A 21,736-nucleotide genomic window follows, 5' to 3' on the forward strand; every position below is an offset into this window, starting at 1 on the left:
GAACTTCTTACAATCTGCTCTTTTACAATTGTTCGTTCTTTTATATCGTATCGCGTTGCGTGTGGATGACCAAAGAAGGTCGTGCTGCCCGGCGAGTGCGCTGCTAGCTTGCAGAGTTTCGCTATCGGTATGTACTGCTGATTCGGACATTCTTTAGCCGGGCGATGGTCGTACGATGACCCTTATGCTCGTTGCCGGGCACAACAGAAATCATATCATTTTATATTGATACATTGTACACAACATTAATTTGGAATAAAGAATGTATTGAAAACAATATGTTTTAATATTTCTTTTACCTCAAACATATTTCCAGATACATCCTGCAAGAAAGCAATTGCATCTGTTTTCAGGGTACGTTTTTCTTATTTGTCCTATTATTTTATTCCACACCGTTTAATTTCTTTAATGGATCTATTCAACTTTTCTACTGCATAATTTTTTGGTTGTAATTTCCTCATCAATGTCTGAATGAATGCTGAAAATATAGAAAAAGAAATCATATTATTATATATTGATACATTGTACTCATCAACATTAATTTGAAATAAATGATGTATTGAAGAAAATATGGTTTAATATTTCTTTTACCTCAAACACATTTCCAGATATATCCTGTGAGAAAGTAATTGCATCTGTTTTCGGAGTCCGTTTCTGTTATTAATCCAAGTATTTCATTCCACAAAGAATAATTTGTTTAATGGATCAATTCAAATTCTCTACTCCAAAATGCACATAGGTGCTGTGCACGCAGATCAATGTACAATTAATAACAATATCATTGTTACTATATGTGCATTAGATATGTAGTATACATTGAATAACAATATCATTATTACTATATCTACATTAGAAGTAATGTAATATACTGATTACTTCGTTCAGATCAATGTACATTTAGTATCAATATCATTATTACTATATGTGCATTAGATATGTAATATACATTAAATAACAACATCGTTATTACTATATGTACATTAGATGTAATGTAATATGTTGATACCTTCCTACAGATTAATGTACATTTAATAACAATATCATTATTGGGATGTTCTGTAACACATAAACATGTAGAGGGTTCAGTCAGAGTACGTTCGGCTATGCTCAGTCCTGGCTGGTCCTCTGACAAATAAAGTGTTCAAATACTAGGTAGAGGTAATCGTTTCATTGTAGTTCGTAGATACACCAAATTGGCGACGAGGAAAAATCGAGTTATGTATAATAATACATTTTAAGTGATAGCAATCGGAAGTACTTAGTGATTAACAATAATAATGGCGATAAATTATATGCATGGCGGAAAGTAGTGAAAGCAGCCAGGAGCAAAAACTAGGCGGTGTTACATGGGTATACGAACTTAGGAAAAGTGAATTAATCGAGTATTTGAAAAGAAACAACATACAATTCGCACCAGATGCAACATTAGATCAATTAAGAAAGCAATTAGTTCGATCGTTGCGGAGGGTGGAAGCAGACGATAGAGACAATACAAAAAGTGAAAACACAAGTGACGATATCGCGAGTGGAAACAAGCAGAAAGTAAAGAAGCAGAAACAGCGCATAGAAATGGATGATACGAGGGCAAGACAGTGGGAATTTCAGCCGAATAAAGAAGATTGGGAATCTTACATAGAGCGTGTAGAAATGTATTTTCTAGCAAACGATGTAGAGGAAACTAAGAAAACGGCAACGTTGCTTACGAAAGTCGGCGTAGAAACATATCGACTCATCAAGAATTTGTGCGCGCCGGCTAAGCCGTCAACAAAAACATACAGTGACATTGTAAAGTTGATGTCGGATCACCTATGCCCTAAACCTTCTGAGGCGATGGAACGGTGTAAATTTCATCAAGCGAAACAAACACCAACCGAAAGTATAGCCGATTTCGTAGCAAGGTTGAAAGCATTAGCGTTATACTGTAATTTCACTGATGTAGACACGAGGCTTCGTGATCAGCTAGTATGCGGCCTTTCAGACCATAACACTAAAACCCTCATTTTCAGAGAAGAAAGATTAACATTTGAAGCAGCATATAAAATTGCGATCTCACAAGAGTCGGCAGAGAAAAACGCTGCGCATACAGATAAAATTAGGACTCCTCAAAATAAAGAGGATGTAAATTTGGTTACGAGCAATAAACAAGTCAGAACGCGGAATCTTTCGCAAAATAAAAAATATCCAAACAAATTTAGTCACGTAGGACAGAATAATAAAAACAGAAATCTAAATAGAAGCCAGTGGAATCCGTAACAAAACAGTAGTCGCATGCAAACTACTCGAATGGAAACAAAGTGTTACTGTTGTGGCAAAGTGAACCATTTTGCAAGAGAGTGTAAGCATCGTTTTAAAAGTTGCAATATATGTCATCGTAGAGGACATTTAGATGTGATGTGCAGAAATAAAAAAGACACCAAGAAGAATGTTAATTGGCAAGCGGAGCAGACAGAGACCGAGTACGAGGCATCCACGCTTGATTTTTTAATGCTGGAGGTTGGTGAGGACAACAACTTGTCGCAGACAGAAACTACATTGCAGCCGGCGGAAGTTGCTTCGAAGATGGACTGTAGTTATGCGGAACCAATGTTTTTAAATGTATTAGTATCGAATAAAAAAGTCAGCATGCAAGTGGATTCAGGTGCGTATTTAAGCGTGATGTCAAAGGGGTCCGCTGATGAAATATTTCAAAATTATAAATTAGGTGCGACCGAAATAACGCTAAAAGCTTACGGTAATATAGCAATTCGGCCCGTCGGAGTTTTGGAAAACGTAGCGGTAACTTATGAAGGAAAAGTTTATCATTTAAACTTATATATAATGCAAAAGGGGTCGACCCTGCTTGGACGACAATGGTTAGCAGCGTTCGGCTTATGGCCATTAATAAAAAATGCGGTGTTTAAAAATTACCTTACTCAGGATTGTAATCGATTAGAGGCTAACGAAATAACTAAATGTATTGACAGTTTTAAAATTAAATTTCCACGTTTGTTTGGTCCGGGTCCGGGTTTGTACAACGGAGAAATGTTAGAATTGCATTTAAAAGAAGGTGCGGTACCGCAGGCTTTAAAAGCAAGACACTTGCCTTTCGCATTGCGCGAAAAGGTTGAAGAAGAAATAAATCGATTAGTAAAGCTCGGGCATTTAGAAAAAGTGGACGTCAGTGAATGGGCCACGCCGATTGTGCCTATTATTAAATCTAATGGTGCAATCCGAATTTGTGGTAATTTTAAATTAACATTAAACCCCTGGCTCATTCCTGATCGTCACCCGCTGCCGTTAATTAATGAAATTCTCGCCACGTTAGGTGGGGGTGAGCGATTTTCGCAGATCGATTTGTCTCATGCTTACATGCAAATACCAGTGAAGAAAAGTTCTAGAGATTACTTAACGATCATTACGCATAAGGGTTTATTTAGATATACAAAATTACCGGAAGGTGTAGCATCGGGACCTGGCGATTTCCAAAGAAAAATGGAACATACACTGCAAAATATTCCGCATACGCAAGCGTACCTAGATAATGTTTATTGTACGGGCATTACCGATGAAGACCATCTGAATAACTTAATGGCTGTATTCGTTAAATTAGAAGCCAGGGGCTTTACGGTGAATATAAAAAAATGTGAATTTTTTAAAGACAAAATAGAAATACTGGGTTTTGCATTGGATAAAAAAGGTCTTCATATGTCGCAAGAAAAAGTTAGAGCTATAGTAAACGCCCCTATTCCCGTAGATTTGAAACAATTATCATCTTTACTAGGTTTAGTTATATATTATGATAGATTTTTGTTAAACCGAGCCGAGCGTTTAAAGCCGCTGTATAATGCCTTAAAACATAGCAAATTAGTGTGGACAAAAGAATGTCAGGAAGCATACAATTGGCTTAAGAAACAATTAGTCAAACAAACAGTATTGGCTCAGTATAACCCTGGAAAAAAACTAGTACTGGCCACCGATGCTTCTCATTATGGTCTATCAGCTATTTTATCTCATGTTTATGAGGACGGAATCGAGAGACCTATAGCGTACGCATCGAAAATAATTCCGCAAAATGAACTAGCTAGGGCACCTATAGATAAGGAAGCGGGAGCAATTATTTTTGGACTCAAAAAATTTTACAATTACGTTTTCGGCCGCGACTTCGTATTACGTACAGACCATAAGCCCCTAGTTTATATTTTAGGCCCTAAGTAAGAAATACCATTGACAATCGCAAGTCGATTGCAACGTTGGGCATATTTTGCGTCGAAATTTAATTTTAAAATAGAGTATATCTCCACAAGGCAAAATGGTAATTGTGACGCCTTGTCGAGACTGCCTGTAGACGACGATACACCGGTATTTGAATCTGAATTTACGAGCATAAACTACATTTGCGAGGGTATATCGGTTTTAAATGCATCCTTAATTGCACACGAAACAAAAAAGGATGAAATATTAAGTAAAATTAGTAAATATATTTTGAATGGGTGGCCAAGCGACAAACTGATTTCTGAAGTAGACAGGTGCTACCATCGCAGACGTAACGAGTTAACAATAGAGAAAGGATGCATCTTATGGGGTATCCGAGTAATTATACCATTCGCGCTACAAGTTAAAGTTCTACTTGAATTACATGCAACTCATTTTGGAATTGTAAAGATGAAAATGTTGGCTCGATCGTACGTCTGGTGGCCTACGCTGGATAAAGAAATCGAAGAAGTTAGTGAATCGTGTGTAGAATGTGTGAGTAATAGAAAAAAACCTGTTAAAGTTTCGTCGACACCCTGGCCGTGGCCGGATCAATTTTGGACCAGAATTCACGCCGATTTCCTGGGCCCCTTTTATGGGCATATGTACTTAATAATTATTGATGCGCATGCGAAGTGGCCGGAAATCTTTCCCATGGGAAATAACACAACAGTGGAAAAAGTTATTCTTAAATTTCGAGAATTGTTCGCCCGTTATGGATTACCTATCCATTTAGTAACGGATAATGGCAGACAATTTACTAGTCTGGACTTTCAACAGTTTGTTAAAATTAACGGTATCCGACACAGTTTCTCGCCTCCCTACCACCCTGCTACTAATGGAGCTGCAGAGAATTTCGTAGGAATATTTAAAAATAATGTCGAGAAAATAATAAAATCGGGAAAAGACATGGAAACAGCGATACAACTGTTTCTATTTGATTATCGTACTATCGCTCACTGCACGACAGGGCGAAGCCCTGCTTGGATGTTATATAAAAGAAATTTAAGAACAAGATTTAGCTTACTAAAACCCAATGTAGCAGAAGTGGTAGAAGCGAAACAATTTCAAAAAGCGATGAAATGTAACGCGCGTAGAGATATTTCATTTAAAGTAGGAGAAAGGGTACTGGTTGATGATTATAAAAATAATAAAATGAATAGAGTCAAAGCTATAGTTGTAAAAAAGCTATCGCCAGTGACATACAATGTAAAGTAAGGACCGAATGATATAAGAAAAAAACACGTTGATCAAATGATCAAGATCAAGGAATTGCCGTTTCAATGTGTTAACGATAATAATACTAACGCCGTTACGAAAGAGGCAAATCAGATATCTCCGAGGCGATCGGCGCGGTTATTAGACAGAAAGTATCGAAGCAAAGCGGAATAGTCCTAATGGTAAATGAAAGTATATGAGAGTTTCTTTTGTTTAGTTTTCTTTTCAGTTATTATTGCGATATAGTGCTATAGTTGTAAAGCCATGCATGAGAATATGAAACGTATAAAGTATTTTTAGTTCCTTGGTTAAATTACAGATTTATAATAATTACAGGTTGACATACTTTAGTTGTGAGTGCGTGTGAAATCTTGTAAAAGGGAGGAATTGGGATGTCCTGTAACACATAAACATGTAGAGGGGATCAGTCAGAGTACGTTCGCTATGCTCAGTCCTGGCTGGTCCTCTGACAAATAAAGTGTTCAAATACTAGGTAGAGGTAATCGTTTCATTGTAGTTCGTAGATACACCAATTATTATTCTATGTGCATTAGATATGTAATATACATTTAACAGCAATATCATTGTTACTATATCTACATTAGATATAATGTAATATCTTGATACCTTCCTGCGGATCAATGTACATTTAATAACAATATCATTATTGCAATATCTGCGTTAGATATGTAATAATCATTTAATAACATTATCATTATTACTATATCTGCGTTAGAAATAATGTAATATACTGATTCCTTCATACAGATCAATGTACATTAAATAACAATATCATTATTAATATACGTGCATTTGATATGTAATATACATTAAATAACAATATCATTATTACTATATCTTCATCAGATATAATGTAATATCTTGATGCCCTCCTATAGATCAATGTACATTTAATAACAATACAATTATTACTATATCTGCGTTAGATATTTAACATACATTTAATAACAATATCAACACTAGTATATCTTCATTAGATATAATGTAATATACTGATACCTTCCTACAGATCTATGTACATTTAGTAACAATATCATTACTACTATATCTGCATTAGATATGTAATATATGTTTGAGAATCCGCTCAGCCATGGTGGCGCTCACGGTCGATCGATTTATCGATCGGGAGTCGCCCATCTAGGTAACTCGTGAGCAGGGGTCTTCTCGCCGGCTCGCGCTCAACGACGCCATTATTGATCAACGATCACCGCGAGATGATACGTGCTCATCAGTTTTGTTCAACCAGTGTGATCACAGTGCAAATCATCTAGCAAGCTCAAGATCACGTTCAAGGCCAGTTCATAATTCGCAGCAACTGTGCAGTGCAACCGGATTGCAAAAGGTACAGATCAATTACACGATAAATACATTGTACACGTGAGCCGCCAACCACGTGCCGATCACGCACACGTTCATGGGCATTATCACAGCAGCGGGCTGAATTTATATAATTAACGGCGCTGAGAAGCTCGCTGTTCGCATTCTTGTAAACCCATTGTTAACGCAAAAACGATCAAGGTGACAGATCAATTCTATAATTTGTATGTATCAACTTCACGACGACCCATTGAAATTGTAAAATCATTCAGACGATTCATTTTCTTGTACGTAAAGATTCAAAGCTGATCATTGTACGCTTAATCATTATTTGTCAATTCATCGTGTTCACGCAATTTTATCATTGACTCAAATAAATTAATTTGTGAAATCGACCCAGCAATTGTTAAATTACTTTCCCAGCGCAATCCTTCCAGGATCTCCATCAATCCTGAACATTTGGTCCTTCGAGCCGGATTGCGCCCTTGCTGGACTCGGTTTTACAAAATTGTTCATCGATCATTGTGCGTCTCAGTCTTTGTCTTGTGTTCGTAACGGTTTTCGGTGGTCGGCCATTTTCTCTTCTCTCCTCCATTCAAATTTCACTAACACTCTCGCCACCATAGGTGGCGCTCAGCATAACAACTCAACGCCGAAGGAAGATCAGATCACCACCTCGACAAGTCAGATCACCAGGATCACCTTTGAATAACGATGGCTCACCCAGCCAAATCAACTGAAAAATGGAACGAGATGGACAGCTCCAAGGAGTCGCTGGAGGTGCCGGAAAAGAGCGCATCAGGCCGTTCATCTCCCGCTCTGGCTGCAACGGAACCTGCTCGCCGCACACCGTCGCGGCACACCGTCGCACTGTGGTTTATCAGCGGAAAAAATTCCAGCTTACGAATGGTAATGTTCAGTACCTATTATATCATTTGCGTATTATCAAATAAACAATGCTTATAATACGATATCCACTTTTTCGCTATACGCTGTGTGAATGCTAACTGAGAAGTTTAAAGTTGTACACTTTATGTACTGTTTAACTTGAGACTCACAAGCTACTGAAAAATATAATTTTGTACGTAGTATGTGAGATATTTTCCAACAACTTTTGTTTTTTATTTCAATTTTCAGGACTTATTCTCAAAGAAAATGTACAAATATGACGAATTTATCGACTGTATTTAAAAAAAAAATCTGTCAAAGATAACAAGAAAAAGTTATTTGAATTACCAATTTCTACAGATACAAAGTTACCTACATTTGCCTACACGTTCTAATGCATATCATTATTTATTCTCTGTCTACGACTATTAGATCCATAAGTTTCGTTTGCATGTTCGTGCATATTTCGCAGTAATTAGACTTTGAAGCGTTAGCGCTGATTATCATTCTTCTTCATTATTAAACACCGTTAAACGAAGGCGTTTTCTTTTTGGCAAAACAGTGTTATTTTTTGAGCAATTGCCTGCACGTGCCTATTAACCATTCTTTTGTTTTGTACGGAATGTCTACAATTAATTCTCAAACCGTGTTAGAGCGAAGCATTGTTATAAGAATACTGTAATCACTTATACGTTCAATTAATAATTTAACCAATTTTCAATAAATGAAATAATGGGTAGTATCGCAATTCCGTATACAGTTCTGTGTGGTGAATTAGCCTCCAGTGGTTGTGATTTAGTAAAACTGGGTCTTTACATCGGAAGAACGTACCCAACTCTCAGTGTAACTCAAATTGAAAAGGTTTTGCATGAAGTTCAAAAACGTTTTATATCTCGTTTTAGTCGACGATGGAAAACAGTGCACCGATCAAAAACAATGTTCGAAAGTAAATATCGTGATTGGTTGAATGGTGTATTTCAAGTGGCATTTGAGAAAAATGTGCTTTCTCATTCTAGAAGTAGTGTTGGCGGACCTCAGAAAAGCTTCGAAAAGTGCTGTGAACGTTCAAAGCGCTACAAACAAGATAAAGTTCGGGCTATGTTTACTGAAGAAAAGATAAATAGTGCTTCCACCTTTGAAAGTAGCACATCATCACCCGTTCTAGACGCTGATAAAGCTCTCGCTTTGTTCGTGCAGGCGATATTGACAAAATACCAATACGAGGTTCTGCGACTTTTAAAGATGAAGGACATAATATTCTTCCTCCTTATTACAAGGTGTTAGAATCGAAAAAAAAGTGCTATCCTGAGGATGTCATTACTGGGGAAAGTTCGGCAAGTGTTAGTTTGCAAAACTTATTAGATCACACCACCAAGAGATTATTAGAATGTAAGATTGAACAAGAAATCAATCAAATGCAGAATGAATCTTTGACTTTGTTTACTAAATGGGGTTGCGATGGAGCATCTGGACAGAGGGAATACAGTCAGAAGTTTACCGAAAAAGATGATGACGAAGATGTTTCAGATGTTAACATATTCATGATTTCCCTTGTTTCTTTAAAAATGACTCTGCAACAAAACAAGAACTGCGTTGTGTGGAAGAATGACCGCCCATCTTCTACGAGATATTGCAGGTGTATAAAATTTGAATTTTTGAAAGATACAGCTGCAGTCATTTTAGCAGAAAAACACCGAGTAGACGAGGAAATTCAATACCTTACAAAGACCACGGTAAGAATTAGAAACCGCGTATTTAAAGTAAAACATGAACTCATGTTTACCATGTTGGATGGAAAAACTGCTCAATCTGTTACATGCACGCCTGCAGCTTCCTTGTGCTACATTTGTGGTGTGACTACATCACAGATGAATAAATTAAGCGAAATAAAAAACAATCCCATCAATGAAGAAGCTGTAAAATTTGGTATGTCACCATTACATGCACGCATTAAATTTATGGAATGCATTCTGCATATCGCATATTGTTTGCCGTTCAAGCAATGGCGGACTAATGCAGAAACGCGTCCCATAAGAGACACACAAAAAGAGTTCATCCAAAAAGAGTTCATTCAAAAAGAGTTTCGTAAGAAAGTTAGCATCAGGGTTGATATGGTGAAGCACGGCACAGGAAATACCAACGATGGCAACACATCTAGAAGGTTCTTTGCCACACCTACTATTACTTCGGAAATAACCGGGGTCAGCGAAGATTTAATTCACCGATTCGCTGTTATCTTGGAGACAATAACATGTAATGAAACTGTAAATGCGAAAGAGTTCGGAAAAAACGTCTGGGAAACTGCACAAATGTTCGTTGCTAAATACCCGTGGTATAACATGCCTTCGACGGTTCATAAAGTATTGGTCCATGGAGAACAAATTATCGATAACTGTGCTTTATCAGTAGGGTCACTGTAGGAAGAAGCACAAGAATATAGAAATAAGGATTATAAGTGCTATCGTAGTTTTCATTTAAGAAAGTGCAGTAGAAGGGCTACTAATGAAGATGTCATATACATGATCCTCTTGTCATCAGATCCTCTAATTAGTAATTTAAGACCTATACCAAAAAAGAAAATTATACCTATAAGTAACGAAGCTAAAGAGCTGCTAATTTAAACTATATTGTTATTTCCATAATTCTTTTGTTTGACAAGATGAAAAAGAAGAAAAGAAAAGAACAAAAAACAACAAAAAACAAAATGCCAAAAAGGTAAAAGAATGTGTTTTCTAATTTAATAATTTTATTTTTTATTTTTCTGCTATATACGTACTGGTAACATTACTGATATTTTAATATAATATGTAACATTAAATTACGCACACTTAAAAAAAAAATTTATTAAAATATCTCAAACATTTTAAAAGTTATTGAATTTTTTCCGCATTCCTATATATCCCGAACCACTGTGCGTCGCCGCGTTCACATGCAACATGCGCCAACGCTCCTTCTACGCTGCCTGTCGATCTGCAGTTAAAGGTCAAGACGCAGCAGGGACGACTCCGCTCAATGAAACGTCTGCTCAGCAAGCTTCAGGACAACGCGGGCCAGCTCTCAAAGGAAGAGCTCGACGACCTGAAGCAACAGGCCGACGAGGCTCTGAAGGCATTTGGAAAGGAGCATGCCCATTTCGAGGTGGTGTGGCCCTCCACGATGACAGATCACCCATATTTCGAACAGGAATGCTTTGTCCAAATGCAAGATGCCCACTCCGATGCGAAGTCTCTCATTGCAAAGGAGAAAGCCAGGATCGCCACTCAACTGCTCGCTCAACAGGCGGATCAATCGGCAAAGGCACCAGCTCAATCGAAGCTGCCAGACATCGAGCTGCCCAAATTCAATGGCAGCTATACGGATTGGCCGTCGTTCATCAACTTGTTTGGATCCGTGGTAATGAATAGGAAAGACCTGGACGATGTAGAGAAATTCTACTATCTGAAGAGATACTTGCGAGGAGAGCCGCTCAACATCGTATCAAACCTGTCGCTCACCGGAGCATCACTCAACGCTGCCGTCTCACAGCTCAGGACGCGCAACGAAAATAAACGGCGACTCATCCAACTTAGATCAGCTCGCGTCTCTGCCAGCAGGCCCACTGGTCATGGGCCAAGAGCAAGCAAAGAGCCTGAGCCAGCTCATCTCGATGGCTCTGGAGACTAGGAACGCTGTACTCAACCTTGTGGATCCGGGCAAACTGGGCGACTGCATGCTGGTCCATCAAGTCTGCCGCAAAATGGACCGCACAACCAAGGAGAGATGGGAGTCCTCGCTTGGGACGACCACCGAATTTCCGAAATTCGATTCACTCGTGGAATTCGTCACGGCAAGCGTGAGGACCCACGAGTCGCTCAGCGAGGATCAGGCTAAGACGGCTCAGCAAAAACCAACACCCGCAAGGCAAGCGGTCCAACCCGCTCAGCTACGAAGACCCGCTCACACCGCAGTGGCTGCCACTACAGCTCGTCCGCTCACCTCCAAAGCACCGGCACTCGAGAAGCCATACCTAGAGGGACCATCGCCATTCTAGCGCTGCGACTGTTGCGGAGGACAACACTATATTGTGGAATGTGCACTGTTCAGAAGTTTGACGCCCAAGCTGAGAGTCCAGTGTGTTGAGGCCCAGCGCCTGTGCTTTAACTGCTTGGGCCGGCACAGTGTCCGCTCATGCAAGTCGGCTCAAACCTGTAAGCAGTGTGGAAATCATCACCACACAATGATCCACGACGATGAATCATCCAATACGCCTTCAACAACACCGAAGCCGAAATCGTGGCCGATCAGCGCTCCAGCTCAAGCCGGCTCATCAAAACAAGCCTCCTCATCCGCTCAAACCACCGAGTAGGAACTCGGTGCAGCCGTCAAACCGCCAGATCATCGAACGTTCCTCGCAACCGCTCAAGCTCTGCTCACCACCTCAACGACAGTTCATCAAAACCGCATCTTAATAGATCCCGGTTCCGAAATCTCGTTCATCTCCGAAGAACTCACCCGTCTGCTCAACCTTCGGAGACACCGATCATCCATCACAATCATTGGTGTTGGTGGAACAAAATCAACTGAAACAAAGGGTGTGGTCACTGTCACACTCCAGTCGATGCACTCACAGCAGACTGTCTGCATCCAGGCTCACGTGCTCACAGCCGTATCGACAATCCTGCCATCGTTCTCAATGAGAACTCCGGATTGGCCTCACATTAGAAAATTGAGGTTGGCGGACAATGATTTCTTGACACCACGACCAGTCGACTTAATCATTGGAGCGGATTTCTACGGAAGGATCATCAAGCCAAACATCATCAAGGGCTCACCAACAACACCAATTGCTCAACTTTCCATTTTTGGATGGCTCGTCATTGGCCCAGTCAACGAATCACACTCAAATACTAATTATTCACACTTTGCAGTGGCTCAAGATGACCAGAGCAATCTGCAAGAGCTGCTCACCAAATTCTGGGTTCAAGAGGAGTCACCAATGGACGCTCCAAGCACGCTCACACCGAAGGAAGAAGAATGCGAATCACATTTCTGTGCGACTCACTCTCGTGATCACACAGGAAGGTACATCGTTCGCATTCCACTCAAGGCACCAGCATCGCTCTTAGGCAATTCACACAAGATTGCTCAAAGATGTCTACAAAGCACTTTGCGACGACTCTCTAAGGATTCAACATACAACCTACGTCGAGTTCATGAAAGAGTACGAAGAATTAGTACACATGGTAAAGGCTCCAGATCATCAACAGATTCCATCAAGAGAGGCTGAGAACGTTGGGCCTGATGGGGAGATGACCTTGGCACATGATGCTTCGGCATCAGGAGGGTTGAGGGTCTCTTCTGACGGTTCAACACCTTGTTACGTCCCGTTTTACGGGGCGTTTATTATATGCTAAGTATGATCTACGGGTTCTGCTGCTTTAAGCGCTAAGGCGCACCTTGACCTACCTTTCAAAGGTTGAGGGAGATAGGATGGGAGTCGAATGATCTTGATACGCGATTGTGGTTGTTCGAATGTGTATGTATATTTTAATTGCTATCTGTTACATACCCTTCGTTGTCTTGGGGTGTCGTCAACAAACGCTTTCCTTGCACGCGTCGGTCACTCACACTTGAGGTCTCACTTTACGCTTAACTCGCGGATTCGACAAAACGCTAGACTCGCGGCGCGTGGACTACAACTCGACCTTGGAAGATGCAAGCGGTTGGTGGTGGTCTTACACAGCACACGGGTGCACTCCTGGAACTTGTCCTATTACGGGCCTGGATCCTCAGACCTCGGGAATACACTCGTGTTGAACCGTAGGCCGAGCACGTCGTTGATGATCTTCCTGGTTTCGAGGTAGCCAAAACGCGGGTCACGGACGAGCAGAACTTCGTCTCTGCTTTACGCTATCACGGAACTGGCGTACTTGCGTTGCACCGATAACTTATACTCCCAAAAGGGGAGTAGGTCACGCTCTTTGCTTGCGAAAACCTGCAAGCAAAGGGTTTTCGCCATCGCATTCCGCGAGTTCCCTGATTTCGTATCGCGGCCGTCGCTAAGCGAGAAAACGCTGATGTTTCGCGGATTCCAGAGCAAGACCTCATTGGAATGGCGAAATACGAAAATGGGTTATACCTAGGGAGGTAACAACCTCAGACCTCTGCTCATCTTCAACCATATTATTTGCCTCGCGATGGAGTTCTACGTCTCGACAGATCATCAACGAAGCTCAGGGTTCTATTCAACGGATCAAAAGCTGCGACATCAGGCATATCAGTCAACGATTTAATGCATACTGGTGCTAATTTGCTCTTGAATGTTACAGATGTTCTAATTTGGCTTCGCCATTATCACCACATTTTTGCCACAGATATCACAAAAATGTATCGCCAGGTAGCAGTTCACAAGGATGATTGGGATCTCCAGCAAATTCTTTGGATCGATGAAGACCGCAATGTCATCCCTTACCAGTTCACAACTGTCACGTATGGCACAAAGGCGGTTCCCTTCCTGGCGACACGAGCACTCATGCAACTTGTTCACGATGAGGGTCATCGATTCCCTCTGGCAACGCCTTCGCTCACACATGGCAGATATGTGTACGATATCTTTGGATGAGCAGACTCAATATCGGAACTTGTGGAGGTCGCTCAACAGCTGATTGCATTGTGCAACGCGGGCGGATTTCCACTCGCAAAATGGCATGCGACTCACCCAGATCTTCTACGGGCTGTTTCGTCATCCACACAATCGTCAGCTCCCATATCATTTGACGACTGCACTACCAAATTACTCGGAATTCAATGGATGCCTCAAAATGACGCATTCGGCTTCTCATCAACCTTGACTGATCAACCAAGTAAGTGGTCAAAACGCCTCGTATTGTCCGAAGTGGCTCGGATATTTTATCTATTAGGTTTCGTCTCACCAGTAATAGTACGAGCAAAAATGCTATTACAAGAACTCTGGCTACACAAAATCAATTGGGACGACCCATTACCGTCTCAAATTGTATCACGATGGTTCATCATCAGAGAAGATCTCAAAGGTATGGCCAAACTGACAATTCCAGGATGGTTCAACACATGGAACAATTCAACTGTAGAAATTCATGGATTCGCTGATGCTTCTCAACTTGTGGCCAGAGCAAAAGGAATTCTCAACTATAACCAGCGAGCTCGAAGTGAGACCCAATGTCTCACTCTTTGCTTCAGCTCAAAAGCTAAGTTATCATTGAGATCTCATTTATAAATATTCATCTCTTATTAAGCTGTATAGACTGACTGCACTTTGTTTCAGGTTTGCCTCACGGCTTAAGAGAAAGCTCGAAACTCCTCCTGTGACCATCATACCATCCTGCGACATGGAGAAGACGCAGCTCTTCTGAATTCACGCGACTCAACACTTGTATTTCACCAGCGAAATCAAGATGCTCAATTCAGGCTCAACCCTGCCTGCAACTCACCCTTTCAGTCGCCTCACCGCCTTCTTCGATTCGCAGGGAACAATACGAGTAGGAGGGAGACTCACCAATACAGCGCTCAGCAGGGATGAAAAACATCCAGCGATCCTCCCACGGGACGCTCACCTGTCGAAGATCATCATAGAAGATGCTCACAAGCGAATATTTCACGGGGGAAAGCCGCTCACACTCGCATATATTCGACAACGGTGTTGGATCATCGGTGGCAGAGCTCCTGTAAAATCTCACATCTTGAGATGCGTCGTGTGTGCTCGTCAGAGGGGGATTCGTACTCGTCAGATGATGGGTCAACTACCTCTCTCTCGAGTCACACCATCACGACCACTACGGGCCACTATAGTGGCTTTCCACAAGATGCCACTGAGGTACTACGGGCCACTATAGTGGCTCTCCGCAAGATGCCACTGAGGTACTACGGGCCACTATAGTGGCTCTCCGCAAGATGCCACTGAGGTACTACGGGCCACTGTAGTGGCTCTCCATAATGCCACTGATGGTATTGCGGCCAACCGTTTTGAATAAGCATCTGAATCTGAGTATGCACTGATAGTGGTTTTTTTGCATCATTTGTTGTTGCAAAAGGATAATTCACCTGCGCGAATAGGTATAATAATATAAATAATATAAAATAGGTATGCCTTATCGTTTTTCAATTTTTTTTAACTTTATTTAGATTAATTATTATTTTTAATTATTATTTCTGAATAGATTTTATCTCGCCCCTAAAATGACGACAAATAACAGAAAAAGACTTATTGACGAAAACAACAATTATTCGGATCTGTCAGAAGGTGACGAGATAAATTCAAATTTGGCAAGAGAGAAACCTCATAGAAATAGTAAAAGATTTCGAGAAATGAGATCCCGCACATCCGAATACGGAGAAGACGGTTCATCTAAATCCGAAAAAGATCTCACAGACATTAGATGGGCCAGCGACTTATTCCGATCGACTTTCCATAAATTCAATTCCCAGCATTCCGGAATAAAGGCGTCAATTAGGTATTCGGCATGGATTTTAGATTATTTTCAATTGTTCTGTTCTGAAGATTTTATAAACTTCATTGTCGGCACGACAAACAGTTACTGCAGTAGCCTAGATAAGAATTATAATACAATAAATTTACAAAATACTTCTCTCCCAGAGATGTATTGCTTTCCTGCCCTCAAATTATTGATGTCGCGAAATAAAAAACTAAAATATTCTGAATACTGGTCTAACGACAAACTTTTGAGGAGCAACATTTTTGGAGAGGTGATGAGTAGAGATCGGTTTTTATATTTACTAAAAATTTTACATTTTAATACGAACATTGTGACTGCAGATGTTGATAAATTATATAAAATAAGGGAAAGTTGTGATAAGCTACGACAACGTTTTCAGGAGGCATTTTATCCTTTTCAAATTTTATGTATTGACGAAAGCTTACTCCTGTACAAAGGAAGGTTATCATTTAAGCAATATATACCCTCTAAAAGAAACAGATTTGGAATAAAATCATTTGTTTTATGCGATACCAAATCTGGATTTGTGCAGGATTTCATTATTTATAATGGCTCATTAACCACTGTAAACTGCGTAAATGAATTTATTGGGAAGTCAGGAAACATAGTAATGGAATTACTAAAACCTTATTTAGGCAAAGGCCATACGTTATACGTAGACAATTGGTATACAAGCCCCACACTTTTTATTCTTTTGCATCATAATCGAACTAACGCTTGTGGAACGGTACGTAAAAGGCGAAAAGGCATGCCAGTAATCCAAAATAAATTAAAAACTGGTGAAGTGAGTTTTCGCTCCTCAAAGTATTTATTAGCGATGAGATGGTGTGATAAAAGAGAAGTATACATGCTATCCTCTTTCCATAGCGAAGAATTCGTTGAAACGAAACGTCATTACCGGACTCGAGAAATGATTATGCAGCCAAAGTGCGTTTTTGATTATAATAAATTAATGGGAGCTGTTGATAAAACAGATATGGTCATCAGCACCATTCACTCAGAACGCAAAGCATTGAAATGGTACAAAAAATATTTTTTTCACTTAATTGACATATGCATTTGGAATGCTTATTGTCTATATAAGTTAAAAACTGGAAAACAAATATCAATGGCAAGCTTTCACCTAGAGTTAATTCGTCAACTTTTAAGTCGTTATCAATCTGACAGTAAGAATACCATTGCAAATAAATCAGGGAAGACGAATCCACTTCGCCTCGCTGAAAACCACTTCCCGTCGCTATACACAATTGAAAATCCAAGAGGGAAAAATCAGATGCGAGTGTGTGTTGTTTGTTCAAGAAATGACAAGAGAAGGAGATCGCGATACCAGTGCGAAATTTGCAATGTTGGCCTGTGTGTAACACCATGCTTTAAAAAATATCATACGCAGTTATCTTATTAGAATTGTATTATATTATATTATATTATTTGTATTATTTGTAGAATTGTATTATATTATGTTATATTATTTGTATTATTTGTAGAATTGTATTATATTATGTTATATTATTTGTATTATTTGTAGAATTGTAATAAAATATGTTATATTATTTTATTATATTATGTAGTATAATGTTACTTCCACTCATACTATAAATTAAAGAGTGCATACTAAGACGTTGTAAATATCCTGGAATACTCTTTATTTATAAATACTCTTTGGAGAAAAATTTTTTTGCGATACTCTCGCTGACGACTGCCGTCGCGTAGCGTGCAGTGATGTCGCGGCGCTCCGGTCAGCGGAAGTACCGCGGCGGAGAACCCGCCCGTAGCGAAAGGGTTAATGTGTATTATATATCTAACGCAGATATAGTAATAATTGTATTGTTATTAAATGTCCATTGATCTGTAGGAAGGCATCAAGATATTACATTATATCTGATGAAGATATAGTAATAATGATATTGTTATTTCATGTATGTTACATGTCTAATGCACGTATAGTAATAATGATATTTTATTAAATGTACATTGATCTGTATTAGGGAATCAGTATATTACATTATATCTAATGAAGATATAGTAATAATGATATTGTTATTAAATATATATTATATATCTAATGCTGATATAGTAATAATGATATTGTAATTAAATGTATACTACATATCAAATGCAGATATAGTAGTAATGATATTGTTACTAATTGTACACTGATCTGTAGGAAGGTATGAGTATATTACATTATATCTAACGCAGATATAGTAATAATGATATTGTTATTAAACGTGTATCGCATATCTAACGCAGAATAATGGTATTGTTATTAAATATACATTGACCGGTTGGAAGGTATCAAGATATTGCATTATATCTAATTCAGATATGGTAATAATGATATTGTTATTAAATGTATATTACATATCTAACGCAGATATAGTAATAATGAAATTGTTACTAAATGTACATTGATCTGTAGGAAGGTATAAGTATATTACATTATACAGGGTGGCCCACATAACTCTTAACAGCTCAATATCTCGAATACTGTGATATCGATTTAAAAGTTCTTGGTGTCAAATTGCATGGATCTGAAGGGCCTTTCTAACTACATAACCATGAAGTGGCCCACCCTTTTTCTTTAATGGGGGGCGGGGGTACCTTTATAATTTTAAATGGAACCCCCTATAAAACGTTACATATTTAGGTTCTACAGGAAAAAACAAGTATATTTTGTCTGAAACATTTTTTGGTCACATATTTCCATGATAAGATTATAACAGTTTGAAGTTTCGACTCGTAGGTACTTCCTTGTAGGTACAATTCTTGAATTTGACTCAGTTATCCATGAAAACGTTCTCATCGTCAGTACGATGATTTAAATAACATTTTTCGCATGATGCGGTGCCATACGAAGTTGGCACCTCATATTTTCAAAATGCTATTTTTTCAGGTATTTCGCCGGAACTATTTCTGAAACCTATCAGGAACTATAGAACTATTGCGGGTGCAAATAGAACTGTTGCTAAAAGTTTTGTTTTTTGAAAATGAGGTGCTAATTTCACAGACGCAATTCAATAATGGTATTTCCGAGCGCTTCTAGTAGGTACCTACAAGTCGAAACTTCAAACTGTTATAATCTCATCATGGAAATATCTGACCAAAAAATGTTTCAGACAAAATATACTTGTTTTTTCCTGTAGAACCTAAATATGTAACGTTTTATAGGGGGTTCCATTTAAAATTATAAAGGTACCCCCACCCCCATTAAAGAAAAAGGGTGGGCCACTTCATGGTTATGTAGTTAGAAAGGCCCTTCAGATCCATGCAATTTGACACCAAGAACTTTAAAATCGATGTCATAGTTTTCGAGATATTGAGCTCTTAAGAGTTATGTGGGCCACCCTGTATATAATGTAGATATACTAAGAATGATATTGTGATTGAATATATATTACATATCTAACGCAGATATAGTAATAATTATATCGTTATTAAATATACATTGATGTGTTGGAAGGTATCAAGATATTGCATTATGTCTAATGTAGATATAGTAATAATGATATTGTTATTGAATGTAAATTACAAATCTAATGCAGATATAGTAGTAATGATATTGTTACTAACTGTACATAAATCTGAACGAAGGTATCAGTATATTACAATATATCTTATGATGATATAGTAATAATGACATTGTTATTAAATGCATGTTACATATCTAATGCAGATATGTTAATAATGATATTGTTATTAAATGTAAATAACATATCTAATTCAGATATAGTAATAATGATATTGTTATTAAATGTAAATAACATATCTAATGCAGATATAGTAATTACAATATCATTCTTAGTATATCTACAGTAGATATAATGCAATATCTTGATACCTTCCAACAGATCAAGGTATATTTAATAACAATAACATTATTACTATATCTGCGTTAAATATGTTATACACGTTTAACAACACTATCATTTTTACTATATCTACGTTAGAAATCATGTAATATACTTATTCCTTCGTCTAGATCAATGTACATTTAATAACAATATCATTATTACTATATGTGCATTAGATATGTAATATACATTTAATCACAATATCATTCTTAGTATATCTACATTAGATATAATGCAATATCTGGATACCTTCCAACAGAGCAATGTATATTTAATAACAATATCATTATTACTATTACTAAGAAGAAACACTGTCGCCCCTTTCTTTGAGGTAACCCAGCTCGATTCTAAGCTGTATTCACTGTTCCGAGCTGTAAATGCCACTTCCAGCGCAGCTGTGCAGAAGAAGATCAAGAAGAAGGAGAAATATCTCGGAATATGTGCGTGACGCTAATTTCCTTGCGGTAAATCTGCAAATATCTCGGAAACGATGCGAGCTATGGCAAAATGTTCACAGACCTTTTTTGGATGAAACTAAATTTCCTACTATTTATGTCCTATGACATTTTTTGATCAGATGCGTAGTATTCGAGATATGTCGAGATATTTAAAGGTTCCGAAGCCGTACCAACACTATAAGCAAGAAGAAACACTGTCGCCCCTTTCTTTGAGGTAACTCTGCAATATTCTAAGCTGTACTCACTATGCCCAGCTGTAAATGCCACTTCCAGCGCAGCTGTGCAGAAAAAGAACAAGAGGAAGTTTGAAATATCTCGGAATATGTGCGTAATGCCCCTTTCCTTGATGAAAATCTGCAAATATCTCGGAAACGGTGTGAGCTATGGCAAAATGTTAAGAGACCTTTTTTGTAGGAAATTAAATTTACTACTATTTATGTTCGATGACATTTTTCGATCCGATGCGTAGTTTTCGAGATATATCGAGATATTTAAAAGTTCCGAAGCCGCACCAACATTATAAGGATGAAGAAACACTGTGGCCCGTTTCTTTGATATAACTCTGCACTATACTGAGCTGTATTCACTATTCCCAGCTGTAAATGCCACTTTCAGCGCAGCTGTGCAGAAGAAGAACAAGAAGAAGAAGTAATATCTCAGAATATGTGCGTGACGCCCCTTTCCTTGAGGTACCTCTGCAAATATCTCGGAAACGGTGCCAGCTATGGCAAAATGTTAGGGGACCTTTTTTGTAGGAAATTAAAGATTTCCTACAAAAAAGGTCTTTAGGATCATATGTGTAGGTAAATTTAACACTCACGTTAAAGAAATAAATAGTTTGTATAATTACGTGTAAAATACAATCAACTAGTCTAATTAAATCTATTCTAATTTTTTGCAAAGATTAACGGTACAAGGTTCGTCCTTGCACCGAACTATGTTGCGGGACGTAAATAAGAGAACAAGCCCCTCCGCCGGGTTAGCTAGACTTTATATAGCCTAAGCCAACCCGGGATATTTCTGGAGAGGGTACTGGAAAATTCTCCCTTAAACTCCTTTTGACACTATAGTTTTTCGGCGTAGCAGCGCGTGAAAGTCAAAATCTACCGCTGTCGCCGAGTCCGAGCGCACAACGGACTTTATTGCCCTTTGTGCTAAAGGGCCATCTGTTTTTGGTCGAACATCGCTTTCTCTTTACGCAGGAGAAAACTTCTTCCTGATTGCGTCGCTACACTACCCCCTTACCAGTGATAACGCTACAGTTTAAGAATAACATAAAACT

General features: G+C 38.8%; 2 protein-coding genes across 2 annotated transcripts; both read left to right on the top strand.

Moving 5' to 3' along the window:
• Nucleotides 1–7,618: 7,618 nt before the first annotated feature.
• On the top strand, nucleotides 7,619–17,547 carry LOC114882463 (piggyBac transposable element-derived protein 4-like). The gene is made up of 3 exons (XM_046286370.1): nucleotides 7,619–7,695; nucleotides 14,028–14,516; nucleotides 14,589–17,547. The coding sequence occupies exon 3, from the start codon at nucleotides 15,868–15,870 to the stop codon at nucleotides 17,545–17,547; it is 1,680 nt and encodes a 559-aa protein (XP_046142326.1). The 5' UTR covers nucleotides 7,619–7,695; nucleotides 14,028–14,516; nucleotides 14,589–15,867.
• LOC114882158 lies at nucleotides 10,687–11,337 on the top strand. The gene has a single exon (XM_029199040.1). The coding sequence runs from the start codon at nucleotides 10,687–10,689 to the stop codon at nucleotides 11,335–11,337; it is 651 nt and encodes a 216-aa protein (XP_029054873.1).
• Nucleotides 17,548–21,736: the final 4,189 nt, after the last annotated feature.

Source organism: Osmia bicornis, chromosome 7 (genome assembly GCF_907164935.1).
Source record: "Osmia bicornis bicornis chromosome 7, iOsmBic2.1, whole genome shotgun sequence".
Lineage (NCBI taxonomy): Eukaryota > Metazoa > Arthropoda > Insecta > Hymenoptera > Megachilidae > Osmia > Osmia bicornis.